Raw genomic sequence first — 24,393 nt, 5'->3', positions numbered from 1 at the left:
GACCTTCCTTTTTCTCCCCCCACTCTACAGGCAAAGAAAGGCTATCAAAAGACCATCTTGGAAATCAGCACCCCCAAAGTGGAGCAAGTCCCCATCGTCGACATCATGTTCAACGACTTCGGAGAAGCATCACAGAAGTTTGGGTTCGAGGTGGGACCGGCTTGCTTCCTGGGCTGAGAGCCACTCGGAAAACTCGTCTCCAAATGAGCAACCTCATAACCTCATTGTGCCTCCTCTTTTTTGGGGCTATGTTTTGGCCTCCTCTTTTTTGTGGCTATGTTTTGGCCATCGTCACATGCACGTTCTGAAACTGGACAGTTGGATGGGTTTATTATTTTTATTTGTTTTCTCGTTTTGCCTGAGACCCAGCTCAACCACCGGACCCAAACCATGTTGAAGCCACCATCAAAGATGGGACAGTTATTCTCACCACGGATGCCAGAATCACATGACCTAAACACACCATCTGTTGTTGGCAGCAGCAACCTCTTCCAACACACTCCTCATAGGATGCGTCTTGGCTTTTTGCTCTGGAATGCAGGGGTGTTACTCTAAATCGGAAACACTCAGGCCATGAAATGCTACCGGTGCTTTGCTCATTCCGCCTTTTGACCGCCTTGCTGAAGCCAGTGGAGGAAGTTCCACTGATTTCTAGAGTTCCCCATCAATGGAAGGTTCCGAAAATACCATGGAATGCCAAGTGCGACACGGTAACTCTGTCCCTGTGTCGCAATGTGGACCATGGACTCCGAGGGACCCTTCCACTTAGGATTCTGTTAACTTCAATGGGGTTTCGATCAGAACTCAGATGCAACATCCACCCCCCCGCCCAAAGGATGGCTTCTCTGTTTCGTGCTTAGATCGTAAAAGGTAACAACTGAAACCAATTCAGTTAACAAACAAACAAAATTGCCAGGTTCTGACTGTATACCCCATATGATAAAGGTGCTTCTATTTTTGTATGTTTGTAAGTAAATATTTGTATATTATTTTAAATATAAAATGTTTCTGGCTTCAAAACATGCATGTGACTCTCCCATGCCCCCTGTTGGTAATTTAAGGAATATTGCTTCTTACCAATGCCCAATATATAGGTGCTGAAAGTCCACTTGATGCAGCCAAGGACTGTGGCTATTTGTCCCTAAGGAAAATGGGGCCATTCAGGGTGGTGCTTGCACCCTGATCCTATGCATGTCTACTCAGAAGTAAGTCAGCCTCCCTTGAGTTCAATCAGCCTTACTCGCATGTAAATGCACCTAGAATGGCAGCCTCACTTTGGAACATGTTTGGTTTTTTCCCCCCTAGTGATGACAAAAAAGTCTAGTGACAGAACTGAAACCCATGCCTGAATAGATATATTTTTCAATCAAAGCAAACAGACAGTCTGTTTCCCAAGCAAAGAAAAACAGTGGCCTTTCAGAATCATTTCAAACAGAACTCTTGCCTGACTGGAAATATGTTGCTGCAAAATCCATCTGCAAGCTTTTTAAAAAAGTCGTCTTGTTTTTGTGGACTCTGACAAACGGCTCAGCCTCCAGGTCAGCTTTTTCTTTCTTTTTTTAAAAAATCTTGGCAAGATTTACAGTACAATCCCACCCTGCCCGTGTCTACTTAAAAGTAAGCCCTATTGAATTCAGTGGAACTTACTCCCGGGTAAGTGTGCAAAGACATGCAGCCTTAATGTACAGGTTTTTTATTATTATTATTATTATTATTTCTCAAGTACCTTTTGCAAAGAAAAGCCTTCTTTTTTGTTCGTTTGTTTTCAACCTTCCATTCCCACTGGAGGACTGTATCTGGCAGGGATATCCATTATTCTCCTCTCTATAAGTAAATAAAAATAAAATAAAAACAGGTGCTTATATATATATATTTTATTATTTACATTTCTCTTTGTTGGTGCTATGTATTTGAATAACTTTGCGATGACACTGGTGGAGCCCTGCCATGAATCCACCTCCACGGCGCTCTCCCTCCTCGCCTGCTTCCCCCACCCCACCCCACCCCACCCCACACGCTCTTGGATAGAGTTGCATTCCAGCCTCATACGCAATACGTAGATCAGCTGCTGCTTCAATTGTATTATGGTACCTTGGAAGACCCGTGTAGGAAATATTAAAATTTGTACTGACTTGTGGGGTTTTGTGTTTGTTTCGTCCCTTATGTAACAAATAGAATATCCATGCCTTTTATATGCCAGATTTGTACTCGGTCATTTGTGGTGCTAATTTATGTGTCTCTTCCATGTACTGCGGTCAAGGCCCAACCTCCCCTCCTCAACTTGAATGCGTGCCTCAGAGACCGCCACAGGGCTTTGTAGCCGCTCTGACGGGGACCCTCGCTTCGGCTTTGACCCAGGCGGCAAGGAAAATTACACACTATGCCCATGTATATCCATGGAAATACCAGATTTGTAAAAGAAAAGACATCACATTTACTGTGAACAGGAACCAATAAGATGTCTTTCCCCCACTGCTCTCCTGAAGAAAAAATTGATCCATGAGAGAGAAGCCACAGAGGTGAAGGCCCTGAGGTTTTCCCTGGTGCTGCAAAACCAGAGTCCCAGCGAGAAGAGGGAATGCGTCTCCAGTTGCTTGCAAAGGTACAATACATCAGAAGCCCAATGTGTTTCGGGCAAAGAGGCCCTCATGCCATCTCTGTGCCAAGTATCCTCTCTTACTTGAAGCAAGTAACTGACCCTGAAGAGGGCCTCTTGGACCCAAACACGTTGGGCTTTCAATGAAATATATGGCGGGTCATGTTTACAAGCAGCCTGAGGCATGTTCTCTTTCCGTTTTGTGCTTTTTGCTCTGTGGATTCTCAACCGCAGATTCTCCAGCTGGGCGTTTCTTGTGGGTTTTCCCATTGGAATCAACCCTCCGTTCTAAAACAAGCATATTCCAACTGTGTTTGCGGGAATGCTTGGATCAGAATGCATCAGAGATTCCTCCACAAGGGATCAGCAACACGCTTCCCTTAAAGACTGAGGAACACGCACCAGGATGAGCATCCCCAGCTGTGGACAGCTGCAGGAAAGTATGGGGGTCCATTCTAGGGTGTCTTGGGGGCTTTGCCCTCTCCCCTTTTTGGTGCTCCCCACCCCCCGCCCCGCCGGACTTCCTGCACTTCCAGTTCACACATGTCACTGGTGAGGGCCAACTAGCCTGGCCAGTCCCTCACACAAATGGAGTGTATGCCTGTACCCAGAGGTGGCCAACTTGTCTGTCCTGTTGGACTGCAGTTATCATCAGCATCCCAAGCTGACATCTGTTGTGGCTGGAGATGGTGGGGGTTGTAGCTCAACAGCAGCTAAAGAACCTCAGGGCAGCCACACCCCAGAATCCCTTGCGCTAGACCACATCCCAGAACCCTCTCCAATGCAGTGGGATTTTGCGACTGACACTCAGGAGTTCCTCAGCAGATGAGTCGAACAGGGGGAAGGTTCCCTGAAGGGTAGTACCTTTGGTGCTAGGAAGTCTCAGCTCAACAACATTCCAGGAAACTTGAGGATCTGATGCATTGTGTTGTTCGATTTCACCTTGGCAACAGTCCTGTTTCAAGAACTCTGGAAAATGTCAAAGGTTGCACGTTTACATCTGTGAAAGAACTCTTTGTACATATGGATGCAAACAGACACACACACACACACACACACACACTTAGGTCATGTGATTCTGTTCCAACATTTTTCATCGAGGGGTCTTTAATCTTCTGCTTGTGTTTGCCACTGTTCGTGCCTCTGTCAAAAATCCTACCAAGTGTTGTAAAACTGTATTGAAGTTTCAAACCTATCCCATGTTCCCCTCACCCTCCCGCGTTCCTTCCCAGACCACTTAGCTACGGTATATTGCAATAAAAATTACTTCTTGTATTTGCAGACATTTCTTTGTGTAATTTTATCACCCTTCCCCACTAATATATGACTTGAACAAATGTTGATGAGCAGAAGAAAAATAAAACCTATGAAAACAAAGTTTTATGGACATAGGGCCCTTTTTTAAAAAACGAAAGTGTATATACACACACGCACACACATACAATCAGATGACACATTTGTACAGGCTTTCAAATTCCAATCCAGTGTGTCAGTGCCCATAAGAGGTATTTCTTAAGGGGGGGAATTAAACCTGTGTTACAAATGTAATCGGTTCCCCCGCCCCCACAATAAATCATGTTTACTGTTTCCACCTTACCTACCATGATGTGAATGCTTCTTGAACTACCTTCTTGAACTTCTACCCCCCCCCCCAAAAAAAACACACCTCCCCCTATTTTCCTTTGCTGGCTGAAGCATGCAGAGTTCATCAGATTAGCGGACGCCAACCCACATTATTATTATTTATTAATAGTTGTTATTATTTAATAATAATAATACTAATAATTAATTAATTAATTAATTAATTAATTCAATTTCTATATACCACATGCTAGCAGATGAAAGAGCATTTTGCTAGCAGGACCGCTAGTGATCCTTTTTCAAATGGGGGGCCAAAAAGCTTTAAGTCTGGGAGCCCTTTCCCACTGTGCTGACCTCGGCACATTGCTGCGCTCTTCTCCGTGCTGGGCACTCTTCTCCTTTCAAAGAGATGGAGTCCTCTCTCAGGGGTGCTGTGTGTTCTGCAGGCCCCCCTGTGGAATGGGGGTGGCTGCATTTGGGGGTCGGCGGGCATCGGCCACAGATACAAAGGCACAGCAGGATGCCGGTGCTGCCGTGCAGGTGACAGCCACGTCCTTGGATTGTTAGGGCACCCCTGTGCGTTCACTTGCCTTTCATTTTATTCTATGTTTTTTAGCTTTTGTAAACCGCCTTGGGATTGTTTTTAATGAAAGGCGGTGTATACATTTAACAATACATAAACAGATAAAAACAATGAAATTTTGCAGCCTAGCTTAGCAAAAGCGTGCAAAGCAAAGGGCAAACTAGCACGGCTGCGCTAAAGGACCTGATCCTCAGTAGGCCTTAAGAGGTACATAAATGTGGCCAACACCATTCTGGGGGTTGGGGGCATGGGTGTAATCCAAGCGTGTGGCCCTCCCCACATCCCGTGGCAGAGAGTTCCAAAGGTTAATGATGCATGGTGTGAAAAAGGACTTCCTCTGGTTGGTCTTACGTTTCCTGGCCGTCCGTTCCTTGGGATGCCCCCTGGTTCTTGTGGTGGGAGTAAGGTTTCTCTGCCCCCTCTCTCTTCTCTATCTCCTCTAGTCTAGACCACACAGCAGGCAAAGCCTCTTCCATCCCCTTGCATGGCCATCCATCTCCTGGTCTGAGTCACCTGGGGCAGGGTGGCCCAAGGTATTGCGAGACCCAAGGTGGGGCCCCAGATGTTGCCCTGCCCCACACCCCTGGGGGCAGCTCATCCCATTTTCAAGACCAACCTTGCAAGTTTTGAAAATGGCATGGGGGGGGGCAAGAAGGAGGGGAGGTCATTTGCTCCTTGCCAAGCCTGCAGGGAGGCAGGGGGGTCCTGAAGAGTTGCCCGGAGGCACAGGACATTTGGCTGCCCTGCTGCTGGCACTGCCAGGATCGGGTGCCCAAGGCCAAGGCCTCACCTCGCCTCACGAAAGAGTCGCCACTCCAGCCAACAGGAAAGTGTACCATGCCGGACTCGGCCCTGCACACACTCTAGAGACAGACAAGGTAGCCCCACCCCCCCTAAAGTCACTCTTCACATGCTCAGGTGCACTTTGCCCTTATGTAGGGTCAGCAGCCCTCCAGGTTTGGCATTATGGTTATGGTTATTGGCATTGGCCTTAGGTGACCTTTAAAAGCAACCCTGGAGGGTTTGGTGGCTTGATGGTATGGGAAATAGTGGCAGGGGGGAGAAATCTGGTCTTGCGGTAGCAAGCAGGAATGCTCTGCTTGGCTAAGCAGGGTCTGCCCTGGTCTGCATCTGAAAGGGAGACAACTGGAATTCCCCTCAGGGGATGGAGCTGCTCTGGGAAGAGCAAGAAGGCTCAAAGTTCCCTCCCTGGCAGCATCTCCAAGATGGGGCTGAGAGAGATTCCTGCCGGCAACCTTGGAGAAGCCACTGCCAGTCTGGGTAGACAATATGGAGCTAGATGGACCAAGGGTCTGACTCGGTAGAAGGCAGCTTCCGAAGTAGCTCTAGGAATAGCTTCGGTCAGAGCTGGAAACCTCCTGCCACATCCTTCATGATTAATTTGTGGTTTACATTTTCAGGCTGCCGCCTTTCACGCATGGTTCAAAACAAATACAAGAGCAGAAAACGGAACACAAACAATTCACACAGTAAAATTCCAAGTAAATTGAGTAAATGGTATTAGAATGATTGGTTCACGAATTTTTCCCCCTTTTCTGTATTTTGCGAAATGAGTTGTATTGTCTTGCTTTTGTTATGGGCCATTGACCGTAATAAAGATCATTCCAAGTAAAAAACAAACATAGGAGCCAAGTTTAAAAAAAATAAATCCATATAGCTGAAGCCACCAGGATTAACTCTTAACCCAGACCCTTGAATAAGAACAGCCGCCTTAACCTGCCTCTGAAAGATCAGGATTTGGTGAGAGAACACAGGGCCATAGGAAGCTGCCATATACCAAGTCAGACCCTGGGTCCATCTAGCTCAGTATTGTCTTCACAGATGGGCAGCAGCTTCTCCAAGGTTGCAGGCAGGAGTCTCTCTCCCAGCCCTATCTTGGAGATGCTGCCAGGGAGGGAACCGGGGACCTTCTGCATGCAAAGGAGATGCTCTGGTTATGGGCGTCGGTGGCTCACAGCCACATAAATCTGCCTTATACCATAACCAAGCCAGATCATTGGTCTATCTTGGTGGTCCTCCTAGGTCAGTCTGGTCTATACAGACAGGCAGCAGCTCTTCAAAGTTGCAGGCAGGAGTCTCACCAAGCCTACCTGGAGATGCTGCCAAGGATCAAATCTGGGAGCTCAGATGCTCTTCCACTGAGCTATGGCCCCATATCTTACAGAGCTGCCATGTAGTCTCCCATCCAAAAGTAAGCTAATTCAAACACCACTCAGCAAAGGGTACAAGTCACTCATGCTCACTACCACAAGTCCAGCTCTCCTCCCATTTGTAGGTCTTCCTTCTGGGAACAACCACCAAGAAGGATCTGTCCTGCCTGCACGAAGCCAGCCCTCGGCACACGGAACAGAAGCTCTCCAGTAAGATCTTGTATGGTGGCTAGATTCCCTTGAAGACAGGCCGTCCATCAGGCTTAAAAAGCTTTTAAAAAGTACATGTCTACTTGCAATTAATTTGCATAGTCCCTTCAAGAAGGCAGCCACAAGGGTGTTCTTCTATTCATGAGAAAGCTCCTGGGATCTACTTATGAGCACGGTCATTTACAGTCTTATGTAAAAGGGCAGGTCTACACAGGTCTGCCTTTTAGGATCGACCATCAACAGTAGAGGATCCAGCAGTCAAGAAATACGCCACAGACGAGCACTTGGTAGGGTTGCAATGAAGGCCTCAGAAAGGATATTTAGATGCCGTGATGTATCTATACCTACAAAGATTAGAATCACTCTATGGATGCAAAAGCTGGACACTGAAGAAGCAAGATAGAAAAAGTATTGACGCTTTTGAACTTGGGTGCTGGAGAAGACTTTTGAGGAGACCATGGACAGCCAGGGAAACAAACCAATGGATCCTAGAACAAACCAATCCAAAATTCTCACTCGAGGCACAAATGACCAGGCTCAAACCATCATATTTGGGACACATTATGCGAAGTCCTTTGAGCTCCTTTGAGAAGTCCAAAATGCTGGGGGAAGTGGAAGGCAAGAGAAGAAGAGGACGACCAGCAGCAAGGTGGATGGACTCGATGACAACAACAATGAATGCACCACTGAGAGACCTTCAAGGCCAGGTTGAAGTCAGATCATCCTGGAGAGAATCTATCTATCAATCTATCTAGCCATCTGATTTCTACACCACCCTTCCAAAAATGGCTCAGAGCGGTTTATACAGAGAAATAAATAAAATTATTTATTTATTTATTTAGAGAAAGCCTACTCATGAGTAAGATTGTACCAAATGCAAAACATTTAAAGGGGCATTAAAAAAATTCATGCACAAGTATGGAAGTCTGATTAGCTTGCACAGTCTGCTCATGAGTAAAGGCAAACACCCCCTTCCTGAGCAAAGTACAGGGGTCTCTTGGGAGTAAAGTCACAAGGTATTAAACATTTAAAGGGGCATTACAAAATTATGAGGTGTGCGAGAGCAGATGGCAAAGCAAAAGTATAACCAACACATTTCTAGAGTTTCAGGGTCAATATTTAAACTGCTGAATCGCAGCTATTTTACATCAGACCTGCATTAGGTCTGGAGCAGGGAGGTTTCTTGTTTCCTACAATGATCCACATTGAGGCCGTGGGCAGGAGAATGCATCCTCCCCGGGCTGATTCAGGTGCCACTTCTCCACTGAACATAGGAAGCTGCCTTCTACTGAATCAGACCCTTGGTCTGTCTAGCTCAGTATTGTCTTCACAGACTGGCAGCGGCTTCTCCAAGGTTGCAGGAAGGAGTCTCTCTCTCAGCCCTATCTTGGAGATGCTGCCAGGGAGGGAACTAGGAACCTTCTGCTCTTCCCAGAGCGGCTCCATCCCCTCAGGGGAATATAATCTTGCAGTGCTCACACTTCTAGTCTCCCATGCATATGCAACCAGGGCGGACCCTGCTTAGCTAAGGGGACAATTCAGGCTTGCGACCACCAGACCAGCTCTCCTCCCAGGCCTGGCTTGACCCAGATAATCTGGTGCCAAGAATCGGGCCCCTACCCAGAAGTGCTACCATTTCAGCAACCCCACTCTTCTACAGGCTTCCTCAGAAGCAAGCCGCATTGGGTTTGGCCCCAGGGTAATCGCATCCTGCCTCTCCTCAGTGCTGCACTGTACCACCCAGGCAGACGTTAGCGGCCGCACCTTCTCCCCTAATTACCCATCAATCCTCACATCTCCCCCCTCGGTCTCTCCTCTCCAAGACAAAAATGAATCACCTGCTGAGGCTGTCAAAGCCCATTTGAAGCAGCTCAGGCCTCGGGCAACGCTCAGCATCTGTCAATAGCTTTTTAGCAGACGGAGCGCGCACGCCATCATGCAAGAGGATGGCGAAGCCAGACTGCCTGGATGCATGGCCAGGGGGAGGCCCCATTGACAGGACAAGCTACCGGGCCTGGTTGGGGGGCTTGGAGGGGACACCTGCTTCGAGGAGGGACAGCATCCGTGCGCCATGGAATCTGGAGCCAAGCTCACTGTGATAGGAAATCTCTGGGTTCTTCTGAAGCAGGGTGTGGGTTAGTCAACAAAAAGATCCATAATGGTCGAGACGTTTCTCAGAAAGACAGTGGGGCCCCTGGGAGCCGTCTTCTTCCCCTGCAATGTGCTTCTAGGCTATTCTGACTGAAGCGATTTCTAGAGATTTCCCCCTCCCCACCACGATATTTTGACAACATCAAGACTTATTAAAACCACAAGACTGCTTTTTCAAGAAACAGCCTGGGATTATTTCGGGAGATTCTAGGAAAATAGGAAGCTGGCTTCTACTGAGTCAGGACCTTACTTCATCTAGCTCAGGGTTGCCAACACTGACTGGCAGCAGGTTCTCCAAGGCTGCAGGCAGGAGTCTCTCTCTCAGCCCTGTCTGGAGATGCTGCCAGGGAGGGAACTTGGGATGTTCTGCATGCAACCAGGCAGGTGCTCTTCTCAGAGCAGCCCCTTTATCCCCTCAGGGGAATGTCTTAGAGTGCTCACACATGTAGTCTCCCATCCAAGTGCAAACCAGGGTGGACCCTGCTTAGCCAAGGGGACAATTCCTGCTTGCTGCCACAAGACCAACTCTCCTCCCTAGCATACTGCACTGCCACATGTTCCGCGTGCCTGTGAATAAAACAGGCATGCAGTTGTGCCACAGCACTCTTGCACAAGTGCAAAAACTGCACCCGCACAGCTGCACAGTGGGTGGCCATTATTTCCCATGGTCATTCAAAGTACTTTCATACTTTGCGCTGCATAAATCTTTCATGAAGAGGCTCCCATTGCACAGCAGGGACTTCCTATCACTGGCAAAATTGGCAAGCAATCTGACCTCACGAAGCTCTGTTTCACCAGATGATCTAGACTGCTGTGATATTTTTTGCTTTTTTAGAGTTTCTTCCTTGGGCAACCAAATACGCTCGGCTGTCCCTGCTCCCCTCAGACTGCTGTGTGACCTTAGTGGCTTTGTCTCACGCCTCAGGGCCTTATTCACAAAGCACACGGAGGAACATTAATGCCTCAGAATTACCCAGTGCAAATACGGAGGTCTAATAATCAGTAGATCTCCAGTCTAGCACTGAGCTAATTCCCAAGAATCGTTTCCGGTACTTCGACATTCTGTCACACTCCAATGTGACAAAGATGCAGATAGAAGCAGGCTTGACTGGGGGGCTGCCAAGAAGAGCAGGTTTGCTTCCCACCCGCACCACCCACCACTGTGGGATTAATCCTGTGCATATTTACCATCACTGAGCAAGCAAGCAGGCATTATTATTTTTTTCTTCCGGGGGGGGGAAACTTTCCAGGAGCCAGAGAAGAACATAGGAACTTAAGAAGCTGCCTTGTACTGAGTCAGACCTTTGGTCCACCTAGCTCAGTCTTGTCTACACTGACTGGCAGCAACTTTCCAAGATTTCAGGGAGGAGCAGCCTCTCCCAGCCATGCAAAGCAGATGCTCCACCACTGAGCTATGGGCCCATCCCATCAAGAAAGATGCTGCTTGACCTTTGCAGAAGCCAGGGCCCAGAGCCAGCTCTCTCAGGTGCCACTGGCTACGGGGCACTCAGATTTCTGCACTCCTGCCCTGCTCATGAGTAAACCTAAGTAGAACCCATTTAGTCACACCACAAAAATAATATACACCAATTTTTTAAAAAACAAAGACTGCTGCAAAACTTTCCAATGTGTCAAAAACCGACAATCCCAAAGATGTTTTTCTTGGGAAGGATGCGCGCAGGGAAGGCAGTGACAAATGCAAATTCCACCCTCCTGCACGCATGCGCGCGCACACACACACACACACACACACACACACCCTGCCAGCAAAAAACGCACAAGCTGTGCAACACTGAAGTTACATCTTGTACAACCCAGGCCGTCACACTGTCACGCTCCCTTGGGACGGTTCCCTCCAGCACAGCTGCTCTTCCCTGGGACCTGCTTTGCTCATGCACACCCCAGCCTAATGACCAATATGCTAATCGGGGAACAGACGGCTTTCTCCTCGGAGCCGATGGTCCTGGGAGGGCAGCAGTGAGGTCCTACTCCATGCGTCATCCCTCCGCCTCGGCACAAGAAGGGGGCTTCCCTGTGCATCCACACACACACCGCCCCATTTGCTTTTCAGCCCCTGTGAGGAAAGAGTGGGCCATGTTGCCATTTTTTAGACCTGTGCCTTGTAGAGCTCTTGAGGCAGATGCAGCTGACTCTGGGTGGATGTGCTGCACCCTTGATCACTCAGCATTTTTGAAGCTGCTTTGTGCCAAGTCAGACAGCTGGGCCGTAGGGTGCTAGCGGAATTTGGGGGGAAGGTTAAAACGTGCCCATTTCTTTCGTGAGCTGGGTGATAAGTAGCCCCCATCTACGCCCTACCACACAACCTACTGTGGTGTCCCTGGGAGCTCCTCATGGGGAACAAGGGAGTGTTTCGTTTTCCGCTATGGCCAGAATCAACCTGCACTCACATTTTTGCATTGGTTTTTGCAATGCCTTTTGCAAGCCTGCCTTGAAAAACAGTGCCGAAGCACATAGCAAAGAGGAAACTATCCCTCTCAACACAGAACACACATTTCAAACACAGTCCAAGAATGTCCCCCCACACACCAATAGAATCACTCTGCCAGCCACAATGCCTGCATGGCAATAACCTCACGGGCACACGTTGCTCTTAATTAGGACTCTTTGCATTCCTAGCATTGCAGCAGCTGCCACAGCAACACCCTGAGCAGCCAGCAAGCAGAGCCATAAGCTCAACTAGAGAAACGTCAGCCACATTTTGACTGCGTACACCTTGCAATGCAGATTGTAGAGCAGACCAGAGCAATGAGCGAAGCACAAGATCGTCTCAAGGCCAGACATGGAGCTCACCACAGCAATCACCAAGAAATATTACACACACCCCTACCTACCTCTCTACCTGCCAGTGTCCATTCCTCACCACAACCCCATCTCACCAGATAGTCATAGCAGCGACAACACAGACAGCATATTAGACTCGCTGCTGAGAAAACCACAGAGTCAAACTGACCTTCCTCCTCTCCTGATGCTTCTCTTCAAGAGAGGCGCACTACAAGGGCTCTCTCTGCCTCCCAGTTCCTTTGAATGCATTTTGAAAATCCCTCCATTGGGGCTTCCTCCCCCAGCCAATGAGGGCACAGTTGCCCATGACAACGCTTGATTTGTGTGATAGGCCAACCAAGAAGCAAGCAGATCGCAAGCCGATCGCAAGCCAGTGCCAGGAAACCAATCAGCAAGCAGGAAACAGGCCTCCAAAATTGGACATTTTGATAAAAATGGGGGCATTCTGCTCCGAGATTGAAAGCAGTCCTTTATTTAATATTCTGAGCTCAAAATGCTCAAAATGGCCTGTTCCAAGTCAAAACATTTTGCCCTCAAAGCATTCTGCACATCCTCTGTGAAGATGTTTCTCCTAAAACTCAGCCAGAATCTACCCTCCTGTAATTTACACCCACTTGATCTAGCCCTATCCTCTGGGGCAGCAGAGAAGACGTTATGACCCTCTTCTGTGCAAGACCCCTGCAGGCCTTTGAAGAACACTCTTCTGTCACTCATGGCCAGACATATACAGTTCCTTCAACCTTTCCTCACAGGGTTTGCTTTTCCAGATCTCCTTTATTGCCCTCATTCCAATTTTCCCTCCTCCTTAAAATGCAACACCCAGAACTGGGCACAATACTCCCAGTGAGGTCTGATTAGAATGGAATGAAGTGGAACTATTACTTCTCGTGACACAGAAACTTTGAGTCTGTTAATGCAGCCCTAAAACTGCATTTGCTTTTGTTGACGCTACACCACACTTCTGGCACTCTTCGCCCTTCCAAAGGGGGAGAAAGACTGCTCCTGGCTCTGGAGGCCCATAGTCACTTCCCATCTCAACTTCCTCTCAAAACAGAATGAATTTTAAGACCACCATGGTTTCAGTCACAGGTGGAGAATCATGGTCCATCTGTCTGCAGCGTTGCTAAGGCAAATGCTGTTGCTAAGGCCGCAGTCTGGGCTTGGCCCACTTGCCTCCCCTTCCCACAGATTCCAGGGGATGGAAGACTACTGGAAGACTTCCCCACTGGAAGACTATGAAATTTAATCAGACCCTCTTTGGGGCTCCTCTGGACAGCTCCAAATATTCTGCATAATTATGAAGCACAATTTTCCATCAAGGGCAGGGGGATCTTTAAAATAAATAAAAAAAGAATCCCAAAGGTGATCATGTCCGCCTTGGTGCATGCCTGCGTGAGGCGGCAGAAGACAGATGCTTGCCGTTTGCACAGTAATGGGTCGTGTCACCGTAAACTGGAATTTATTTTCGACTAGGTATATAAACCCCTCCCTGCTCAGCCAGTCCAGAGAGGGTTTGCTGAAGCCCTCTTGCTGCTTCATAGAGCTGCTTCCTGTTAAATTCTTTATTGGCCTTTCACACTTTTGCAAATGCGAAATATAGAGGGCTAAAGGGAAGAGGAGAAAATATGAGAGAGAGAGAGAGAGAGAGAGAGAGAGAGAGAGAGAGAGAGAGAGAGAGAGAGAGAGAGAGAGAGAGAGAGAGAGAGATATTTGCCATGTGTGGTAATGAAACAGCTTGACATATAGCTAGGGAAGAGAAAGGGGGTTAGGGAGTGAAAAAGCAAAAAATGGGGAATGAGTCATGAGTGTAGATCTTCTCTCTTTAGAATCAAGAGCATCACTGCACAAAGAGTAGTATTTCTACAGAGCAGCAGCCCCCAAAAGCTGTGGGACTGCAGCTTTGGCCATGGTGGGTGGGGCTAAGGCGCCAGCCACCCCTAGGGTTGATTATTCTGGGTCACTGATTCCAATGGCACTTAGAAATGGCGAGCTAGTCTTTGAGGCCATCCACACAATCAAAAGCTGTGTTCTCCCCGGGTTGGGGAGTTGTGTGTGCTCCCAATTTTCAGTCGTGTGGAAGCAAGTTAAGAGGAAAACCTGAGTAGAAGTGAATGCATTCCAAGTGATTGGAAGCAAGGGAGGAGGAAAACCTGGGTCGCTTTTCATCCTCCCTTGCTTCCACACAATCACTTCTACCCAGGTTTTCCTCTGACCTTGCTTCCACACAACCCAAAACTGGGAGCACACACAGCTCCCAAACCCGGGTAGAACACAGATTTTGGATTGTGTGAAAGAGCTCTGTATGTTGCAGCTGACCAGTCGGAGCTGGATGTTGATGAACTGGCACAGGCTCAGAGAGGGCGACAAGACAGAGAGTGAGGGGTCTGCAAATCCGGTCCTGTGAAGAACCATCTTCAACTATCCAGAGCGCTGCCACGCAGATATGGCGGTCATTCACACAATCGGAAACTGTATTCCACTCGGGTTTGGGAGCTGTGTGTGCTCCCAATTTTGAGCCTGCCTCAAGCTGTGGTGGTTCTCTGGAGGTTCCCAAGCAGAGAGTCTGGAGGGAGGAGAGCTGTTCTTGTGGTAGCAAGCATGACTGGTCCTCCTTGCTAAGCAGGGTACACTCTGGTTTGCATTTCAATGGGAGACTACACGTGTGAGCACTGGAAGACATTCCCTTTAGGCATGGGGCTGCTTTGACAAGAATACCTGCATGCTTGTATGTAGAAGGTTCCAAGTCCCCTCCCTGGCAGCATCTCCAAGATAGGGCTGAGAGAGACTCCTGCCTGCAACCTTGGAGATGCTGCTGCCAGTCTGGGTAGACAATACTGAGCTTGTTGGACCAAGGGTCTGACTCAATATATGGCAGCTTCCTATGTTCCTACAACTTCCATTAGAGATGCAGTAGTGTTCCCTGCAGGGGGGAGGGGGGGTGTTCTAGAACAGGGATTCTCAACGTTGGGTCCCCAGATGTTATTCGACTCCAGCTCCCAGAATCCCCAAGCAAAGGCCACTGGGGCTGGGGATTATGGGAGTTGAAGTCCAATAGCATCTGGAGACCCAACGTTGAGAATCCTTGGTCTAGAAGACCTCCAAGGTCTCTTTAGAGCTCTGAAATTTGGCAATCCTATGACCTGTAGGCCTTTTAAAAAGTGTGTGTGGACTCATTCATAAACGCAAGTCAGCTCTTGATACTGCAGGAATCAGCTGAACGAAATGCATGGGTGAAGTGGAATGCTGAGTTCAAAGCATGCAGGTCTGTATATCCCTTGCCCAGTTATTGGCTCCTTCGTGCCTTTCAAGGACCGGACCGGCTGTTCTTCTGCCATGCCTCCCTTGCCCTCCCCACCATCAGCTGCTCCTCACGAAAGCCGCAGCTGACGGCCTTAACAGAATTAAATTCCCCAGATCTATGAGGCCTGTAAAAATTGCTAAGCTCAGCCTTGTTCGCAAAATGACCCTCGGTGTTGGGAAGAGAGATTGCGCGTTGAAATATGGCTCCTCCCGTGCCATTCCGCTGTATGCACCTTCTGTCATCCCAGGGCCCGATGCCTTTTAAGCGCCACGATAATGGGTTTACCATCAGAATCACGCCTCGTGCTATTCATCACACGCGTTATGGCCCCATTCACCTCCACGGGTTCAGCCGCAAGCGGTCCTCAAAGGCAGCCCCATCAGAAAGTCAGAGCGGTCTTCGGCATCCGCAGAGAGCGATCGGCCCACAGTAGCCCCAGCAGCCGGGAATGGTGGCACCCAAGAACTGAACAACCTGGGGCACTCCACACGTTGACGAATTCCCTCCGTCCCTAGCTACAGCAAATCACAGCTGGGGGTAATGGGAGTTGTAGCTGAGCAATAGCTGGAGGACCTGGAGCAGCTTCCATGGGGTATGCATGGGGTAGAGAGAGTGGACAGAGAGAAACTTTTCTCCCTCTCTCACAAAGCTAGAACCAGGGGTCATCCCATGAAACTGAAATTTAAGACCAACAAAAGGGGGGGCGGGAATTTGCTGGGAAATTTAAGACCAACAAAAGGAAGTACTTTTTCAAACAGCACATAATTAATCTATGGAATTCTCTGCCACGGGATGTGGTGATGGCCACCAGCTTGGACGGCTTTAAAAGGGGCTTAGATGAAGTCATGGAGGACAGGTCTATCAATGGCTACTAGTCTGGTGGCTATAGGCCACTTCCAGCCTCCGAAGCAAGATGCCTCTACCAGTTGCAGGGGAGCAACAGCAGGAGAGAGGGTGTGCCCCTTTCAGCTCTTGCCTGTGGGCTCCCCAGAGGCATCTGGGGGGCCACTGTGGGGAAACAGAATGCTGGACTAGATGAGCCTCCTTGGGCCTGATCCAGCAGGGCTGCTCTTATGTACTGCTGCACAATCAGAAGTTGCGTGGTACTCGCATTACTACCAAGGCATGTACCACGTGACCTGCAATTGTGCAAGTGGTCAGCTGTGCTGGAACAGCCCTCTTGCACAGCAGTGTTCACGGTGTGTTGGCCACTGATATATTATATTTTTGAAGGCAAAGTTCCCAAAGCTATAGATAAGTAAATAGAAGGGGGTTCCTTGTCCTTAAAAGGCCCACCAGCTAAACCAGAGCTTTACAGCTTTGGCCCTGCAGCTGTTTGGGGGACTATAACTCCCATCATCCTCAGCCACAGTGGCCAATAGTCAGGGCTTATGGGAGATGTAGTCCAACATTTGCAAGAGGGCCTTAGCTGTGCAGCCCTGATCTAAACGCACACACAAACACACCACCACAACCACCAGCCACTAGGGTGGTTGACTGTGGTGGGCTGAACAGCCACAACTGGTCTCCTGGAGAGACAGAAGAGTACTTAGAAGGGTGCATCTTTGCCCAGGTCCCAGGGGGTGGTTCCCAAACTGGGTGCCACAAGGTGGCACCCTATCCACAAGTGTTGGGGGGAGTCATAATCTAAAATGAAAAGCAAGGGAGACACCAGGAACAGCCACTGGGAGGGTGGAGTGGAAGAAGAACAGCTGCACTCCACCCACTAAGTCGAGGGGGGCCGTCCCTTGAAAAGGTGCCCCCTGCTGTCCAAAGTTTCAGGCTCAGGAGTTTCTCCCAGCCCTTCCCGGAGATGCTGCCAGGGAGGGAACCTGGGACCATCTGCATGCCAAGCAGATGCTCCGCCACTGACCTATAGGCACATGATCCCCCAAGGAGAATATATTACAGCATTCACATGGAGTCTCCCATCCAAAGGCAAACCAGGACAGACTCTGCTTCGCAAAGGGGACCATTCATGCTCGCTACCGCAAGACCAGCCCTCTTCCCCTTTCCCAAGCCAACAGTGAAGGCCACAGCCCTGAGCCTTTGCTTGGCCTCATAACAAGGGCCACAGGGCAACCTCCGGACATGAGGCTTTCATTTGCACCCTGTTGGATCAATCCTCCATGAATTAGTCTGATCCTTTTTTGAAAGCCATCTAGTCGCCATCATCACTTCTTGAAGCATTCCATAAGTTCTCTATTGTTGTTCCCCCAAGGAGCTCAGGGCAGTGTCCACGGGTGTTTTTATTGAGACAATAACCCTATAAGGTAGGCCAGGCTGAGGGACCAATAACTGGCCCCACGTCAGCCAGTGAGCTTCACTGCCAAGTGGGGATTTGAACACAGGTCTCCTCAGTCCAACATACTGGCAGTCGCCTTATGCTGCGTGGGGAACTGTTTCATGTCTGTCTGGAACCTACCAAGATCTAGTGGTCCACATGACACACAGTGGTCCGTCTCCGCAACAGTCCATCCAACCATCCCTGATACATCTCCAAGCTGTTGCCCAAGTAGCCAGTCACCACCCTGATGTGGAAAACCGCAGTCACATTCAGGGCACAGCAGCCTCCGTGCAAAGGGTTATTGATCTCCCTGCCCTTGGGTTTGGCTGTCATGAGAGAGGGCAAAACACACCCTGTCCCCATCCGCGCACCGGTAAGCCATTTCACAAACCTCTAGTATGCTTTCCTGTCATCTAGGGTTCTAGAGCAGGGATCCCCAACCTCGGTTCTCCAGATGTTGACGGACTACAATTCCCATCATCCCCAGCTACAATGGTCTTCAGCAGAACGTCCCAGGCCTTTGGCCACTGTGGCAGGAGATGATGGGAGCTACAGTCCAACTGCATTTAGGGATCCAAGTTTGGAAAGCCAAGAATTAAAACTGCTAGGCAGCTTACACGGCAAGCAAACATGTGCCTTTTATTGCTGTGCACCAGGGCTGCTCAACTTTGGCTCTCCTGCAGATGTTGGCCTACAACTCCCATAATCCCTGGCAATGCCCACAGGAAGGATGCCCCATAGGACAGCACCTGGCAGTACATTAGGTGTCATCACTGTTCTGTATTTTAAATCTATGTCACTGCCCACTAGAATGTGCTTAATATTTTTAGCCCCTTTGTCTAACCTTCCTTCTTGGTGGGCTGTACATTTGGTTGATCAGATTTTTTGCAACAACAAAAAATTAAATTGTCTGCAATACAGACACATTTCATTTCTTAGAATTAATTAAAAGAAATAGAATATTTGATTGATTGCTTAAGTGCTGTCAAGTCAGCGTTGACTCTTAGTGACCAAATAGAGAGATTCTCTCTAGGATGATTGGTCTTCAACTGGCCTTTAAGGTCATTGCTGTCGTTGAGGTCATTGCCTTCATTGCTGTCGTGATCGAGTCCATCCACCTTGCTGCTGGTCGTCCTCTTCTTCTCTTTCCTTTCCATTTAATTGTCCCTGTAGCTAAACGCCATGCCTCTGACAGAAGCAAAACAAACCCCAAAGATGACAAAAGTCCCTTTGTCTAAAAGTAAGTGCGCTTTTCTCAAAAAACAGACATATCCTCCAAAATATGCCAAGGTTTCAAAATACTCCTTTTTTTACATACTTAGCTTGTTAGTCTGTGACCATTTTCTTTTGGGAAAGAATGCGGAGGCAGCCAATTCCTGTTCAAGGGAGGGAGTGCGGCTTAGGAGATGAGCTATTTCTTGGGGGTTGAGGTGTGTCTTGAGCGGTGGTGAGCAGAATGTGCAGGTCCTTTGGAACATCTTAAAGTCTTACACCACTAGGCAGTGCTTCAGGGGTACAATTCTGGAGGGAGAGACAGACTAATGAGCAGGGATATATTCTGGCACGGTTTATGTGCTGTCGCCCCCCAAGATCTGGCTCCCTAGGCAAACCCCTAAGGTCTGATCTGCACCAGGCTCCTCTGCTTCGAGAATAAAGTCCTGCTTCTGCTTGAAGACCTATCAGAATTGTCCACCACGCTTCCCAGGATGTTTGGCCAAGCCCCTATACATCACACCCTCTACAGACAAGGCCTTCCGCTAGTTTCATCTGCAAAAATGGGGGGGGGATATGGAATGGTTGCAACCATGTCGGGGCACCATTGGCCAGTATTGAGACCCTGGAAAGGACTGAGCCCCCTTCCCTCTCAACCCAGCCATGACTAAAAGGCCGGCATCAGGGGAGAGGAACAAAGTCCCAAAGGACCCCGATTGATATAATTACAAATTTACATAAATATGAATTTTAAAAATTTCAATAACCCAATAAAAGCAGTCAGTAACTCACACATGTACAGTCATAAACATTAATATGCCCATTAACTGCAACAAACTCTGATCACAGAAATGGATTCATGTCCAGAGAACGCAACAATTCAGAAGTCCTCATATGAAACACACAAGGAATCAAATATCCACCACTGATTCCCAAACAGAACCTCCGGACACATTCTTCAGGCACTAACAACCACAAAAGTCATTCGAGTAATTCCTGTATTCATTCCCACTGGGCTTGATTGCCATCGTCCTACATTTTCGCCATCGCTACAGCAGTCCTCGATTACCAGATGCATTTTGGCCTATTCCAGCCTCCTTCGGTGGCATCCGTCCAGAATAAGAACCACGTTGGAGATTCATTCATGATATCCACCAGGATACTAGCAGAACAAAAGTTCAAAGAGAACTTCATAACCAATATGACATCTTCTATATAAAATAAACCCAAAATGTATTACAAGCATCAATCAACAAGTCTTATATCCAAGGAGGGACTTTCAAGTTACTAGCAATGTTGTGTAGTTCGCTCAACCTAATCGCAGCCCCAGTCTCCCTCTGGAGTATAGATCAGATACATATGTTATAGCTAAAATACATTCTCATTAATTCACTCCAGCAACTCTGGTCTGTAGGGACTACTCCTGTGAGCACCCACATCAGATAAGACTGACAGGAAAGACGTCTTGAATAACAAACCAAAATATGCTGGTGAGCAGCATATTTTGGTTTGTTATTGTAAACACCCGTCAACAATTCTTAGATCCCAAGAAGGATCATTGGCATTAAGAGAGCTCAGGGAAGTCACGGAAGAGTGGATAGAGGAGAAAGGAGGGGAGGACACATGTTGCTTACTATCAAGAAGATGGTTCCAGTCATTGTGGTGCCCTTATGGTGCCCCTTTCATTTTGGAGAGCTTTCTAGCAGATGGCGGTACAGAGATGGCTCTTTCAGATCACCAGACTCCCTGAACCAGAAGGATTCTGGGCTGTGGAGTAGGGGTGTGAGAGTCGGCCATTTGGCCGGCTCGGTTTGAATCCGGACCAGATTCGAACTGGCCCAGTCTGGGTTTGGACTCAGTCGAACTGGGTCTGGTCCAGTTTGGCCTTGAACCGGGCTGAATCGGTTTGCAGGCTGGCTCGGAGGGTATACTTGTAAAGTCAAATCAAATCAAATCTTTATTGTTATGGTCATTCGACCCGCAAAACACAAAGTACAAAAGCATATTTGTAAAGGGGGGGAGAAAGGCTTCCTTTTACCTTTGAAATGCAGGCAGTGGAGACATCAGAAGTGGGGGTGGGGGCTCCTCCAACCCCCCCCTCCGCTGGCCTCCCAAATGACAGCCTGGGCCGGCTACAGCCTGGTTCAGGCCCCCGCGCATGCGCGCACGGCATTTGCGTCACCATGGAGCCAAGCAGGCCTTTGATGCCGAAATGAGCCCTCTCTCACTGAGCACTGCACAGCTTCCCTGATGCTGTTCTGTATACACTTTTGTAACTTTGATACCTTTTGGTCCAGCCTTTATTCTAAAGTCAATTTTCATCTCCAGCAGAAAGGCGAGGAATTAACCACACACACACACCCCCGATCCGAAGTGGCATTATTTCCATTTGCCAGCTTGCTCAGCACGGCTTGCAATTAGACCGTCTTGCCTGCTGACTCGGTCCCACCGAGGAGACAAAAAGCTCCTCTGCCATTGATTCTCTCTCCTTCCCTTGCTCACTGTGCCTTCCCTTTTGGTTCATGAGCAGTGCTGTAAACACGAGGAGGTGTCCTGTTCTGCATTCAGAATGTTGCAAAAGTTTGGGGTTGTAAATAATCCCACTTCCAGTCGGATTAGACCCGTCTCCCCGCGGCCCGCTCCTCGTCTTTCCGACTCCTTGGAAAGGGTGATCAATTAATCACTCCTTCCCCTGAAGCCACTGCCAATGCGCGTGAGGGGGCTGTGATTACTCAGCACCTGTGCTGCAGACGGAAAGGTGACCCTGCAAAGGCACTCGCGCCAAGAGCAGAAAAAGAACCCCCCCCCCCCCACTCCTTTGCAAGAAGAACCAACTGCAGTCTGGGATACACACTGACTAGCAATGAGGCATGGAGCTGCAACTCAGCATGTCGGTGACTTCAAAAGCTTCGGGCGTTTTGAGTGGCTAAGACCGGGAGTTGGTTCCAGGGGTGCATCAGGCGCAAACTCACCAGCTGGTGACCGTAGGCAAAGCTGTCTTCCCTCAGCCTTTGCCCTCATCTGCAATGTGGGCATAAAAATTAGGCCTGTGCAGTTGGCTATATCCAATGCTACTATCGGAAACGACATTGACACTCTTGGAAATATTTATTTTATTATTTATTTATTTGTTTGTTTGTTTGTTTAGCACATTTTTATACCGCCCTAACCCAAGGTCTCTATACCGCCCTAACCCAAATAGCAGAATAAATCTGATAATCACTATAATGGACCCTATTGTATTGGAATTACAATAGGTCAGAATTCTCAGAAATATTATCGGAACCCGAAAACAGTGTCCTCGGCTCGCTTTGGGCGTATTTTGTAGCCCTGTGCAGTCGGGCAAATCTGGCAGTACTAGCAGAAACGGCGACGTCGCTGTCGGAAAATATCGGAATAAATCCCATGATGACTCTAATGGCTCCATTGTCATTATGATCCCAACCATTTTTCTATTGGATCGAATCTGATAGAATATTTTATGGGGTGCACAGGCCTAATAAAAACACAGCCTGCAGGGTTATAAACATACACAAAGCTGCCTGATACCCAGTTCGAACAGTGGTCCATCCAGTAGTCTCTCTTCCGGTTGGCATTTTATTTATTTATTTATTTATTTAAAAGATTTAATGTACCGCCCAATCCACAGACTCAGGGCAGTGTTCAAGGCAAGAACAGCATTCAATATTGAGAGAGAGAGAGAGAGAGAGAGAGAGAGATTTAAAGGACAAACGCCTGGCGGAAAAGAAATGTCTTCAATAAGATCTTAAAGGCTGAAAGGGAGCAGGCAGTCCAAATCTGGGTGGGGGGGAGAGAATTCCAAAGTGAAGGGGTGGCCACAGAGAAAGCCCTTCCATGGGCCCTAGTACTATGGACCTCTCTGAGACCAGGGACCGAAAGAAGGGCAACCTGAGAAGATTCACAGGACGGGACAATACTGACCAGAGGAGGCGGTCCTGAAGGTAAGCAGGCGCTAAGCCCTGAAGGGTTTGAAAGGTGAGAACCAGCACTTTGAATTGGACCCGGAAGCAAATAGGTAACCACTAGATGAAAATGCAGTGTTATCTACATGCTAATTATCATAATTCTTCCTGTGTTGTGGCCTTTGACCTCCACACTTCACCAAATTCTCCATTCATGAAATGTGACTTTCCAATCCCAGCAATTCAGGATGTTCAGCACGACTCCTGCGACAAGCCACATAATCTCCAGGGTTTGGCAGAAGAAAACAAAAAGTGTACATGTGACTCAGGCAGAAAAAATCTGCTTGGGGTTCAAATACTTTCCCCATCGGAACTTCCACTTGGATCATAGTCAAAGTGTTCAAAACTCTTTCATGATCTGAAACCCCCCTCCCATTATCTCCACCAAATTTTCAGGCAGCAAAAATAGAAAGAGGCAATTTGGGCGATTTTGAGAAATGTCTCATTGAAATATAGGAAGCTGCCATATACTGAGTCAGAACCCTTGGTCCATCTAGCTCAGGATTGTCTTCACAGACTGGCAGTGGCTTCTCCAAGGTTGCAGGCAGGAGTCTCTCTCCCAGCCCTTTCTCGTTGGAGATGCTGCCAGGGAGGGAACTGGGAACCTTCTGCTCTTCCCAGAGCAGCTCCATCCCCTGAGGGGGAATCTCTTCCATTGCTCACACTTCTAGTCTCCCTTTCATATGCAACCAGGGTGGACCCTGCTTAGCTAAGGGGACAAGTCATGCTCACTACCACAAGACCAGCTCTCCTCTCAAATAAGCATTGGAACATAGGAAGCTGCCATATACTGAGTCAGACCGTTGGTCCACCTAGCTGGGTATTGTCTTCACAGACTGGCAGCGGCTTCTCCAAGGTTGCAGGCAGGAGTCTCTCTGCCAGCCTTATCTCGTTGGAGATGCTGCCAGGGAGGGAACTTGGGACCTAGATGCTCTTCCCAAAGCGGCTCCATCCCCTAAGGGCAATATCTTAGAGTGCTCACACTTCTAGTCTCATATGCAACCAGGATGAGCCCTGCTTAGCTAAGGGGACAAGTCCTGCTTGCTACCACAAGGCCATTGCTTGTGCCCAGAAGTCCTCTCAGAATGACACTGGCCAAGATGCTTCACAATTCCTAAAGCAACATTCATGCAGTTGTGCAAAAGCACTCATGCGCAATGGCCAGAAATGGTGCAAATGGTCCTGCCGTTATGCCTAGGTCATTGGGCATCTGTCCACAGTTTCTGGCAAGTGCTCCAGAGTGCTTTTGAACAATTGCATGAATGCCGTTTCACGAGCACACAACAGCTCCCATGCTACTGACAATGCCTGTAGCACACAGCACACTATATTGGCCAGCATGCTGTAGCCCTACTTCTGTGCAACACATGTTGAGCTTGGGCACCTCCCTTCCTGCTTCCTGCCACCAGCCTGCCTTTGAGGGGGCTGGTATCCAGATCAATCTTCCCTCTGTAGGAACAGGGGCACCCAGGCAATTTTGGAGCCCGGACCTGAAGGGCTTCGGAGGGCCCCCCGC

At 48.5% G+C, this 24,393-nt stretch overlaps 1 protein-coding gene and 1 long non-coding RNA gene across 7 annotated transcripts in view; one reads left to right on the top strand and one right to left on the bottom strand.

Moving 5' to 3' along the window:
- The window catches only part of COL5A1 (collagen type V alpha 1 chain), a 374,283-nt gene extending 370,402 nt beyond the window's left edge, over positions 1 to 3,881 (top strand). For all 3 annotated transcript variants that reach the window (XM_053282026.1, XM_053282025.1, XM_053282024.1), the window contains exon 66: positions 31 to 3,881. In XM_053282026.1, the coding sequence (XP_053138001.1) occupies positions 31 to 177 (147 nt within the window). In that variant the 3' untranslated portion in view covers positions 178 to 3,881. The remainder of the gene's footprint in view (positions 1 to 30) is intronic.
- The window catches only part of LOC128338884 (uncharacterized), a 73,237-nt gene that overhangs the window by 1,410 nt on the left and 47,434 nt on the right, over positions 1 to 24,393 (bottom strand). For 2 of the 4 annotated variants that reach the window (XR_008312737.1, XR_008312736.1), the window contains 3 exons: positions 19,001 to 19,203; positions 3,461 to 3,565; positions 1,727 to 1,824 (listed from right to left, as the gene is read on the bottom strand). This is a non-coding gene — a long non-coding RNA (uncharacterized LOC128338884). Of the gene's footprint in view, positions 1 to 1,726; positions 1,825 to 3,460; positions 3,566 to 19,000; positions 19,204 to 20,932; positions 21,308 to 24,393 lie in introns of those variants that run through there. The other 2 variants (XR_008312739.1, XR_008312738.1) reach the window with 2 other exon arrangements.

Source organism: Hemicordylus capensis, chromosome 17 (assembly GCF_027244095.1).
Source record: "Hemicordylus capensis ecotype Gifberg chromosome 17, rHemCap1.1.pri, whole genome shotgun sequence".
Classification (NCBI taxonomy): Eukaryota; Metazoa; Chordata; class Lepidosauria; order Squamata; family Cordylidae; genus Hemicordylus; species Hemicordylus capensis.
Note: the sequence above shows the minus strand (reverse complement) of the source record. Positions and strands in the feature narration are given on the sequence as shown.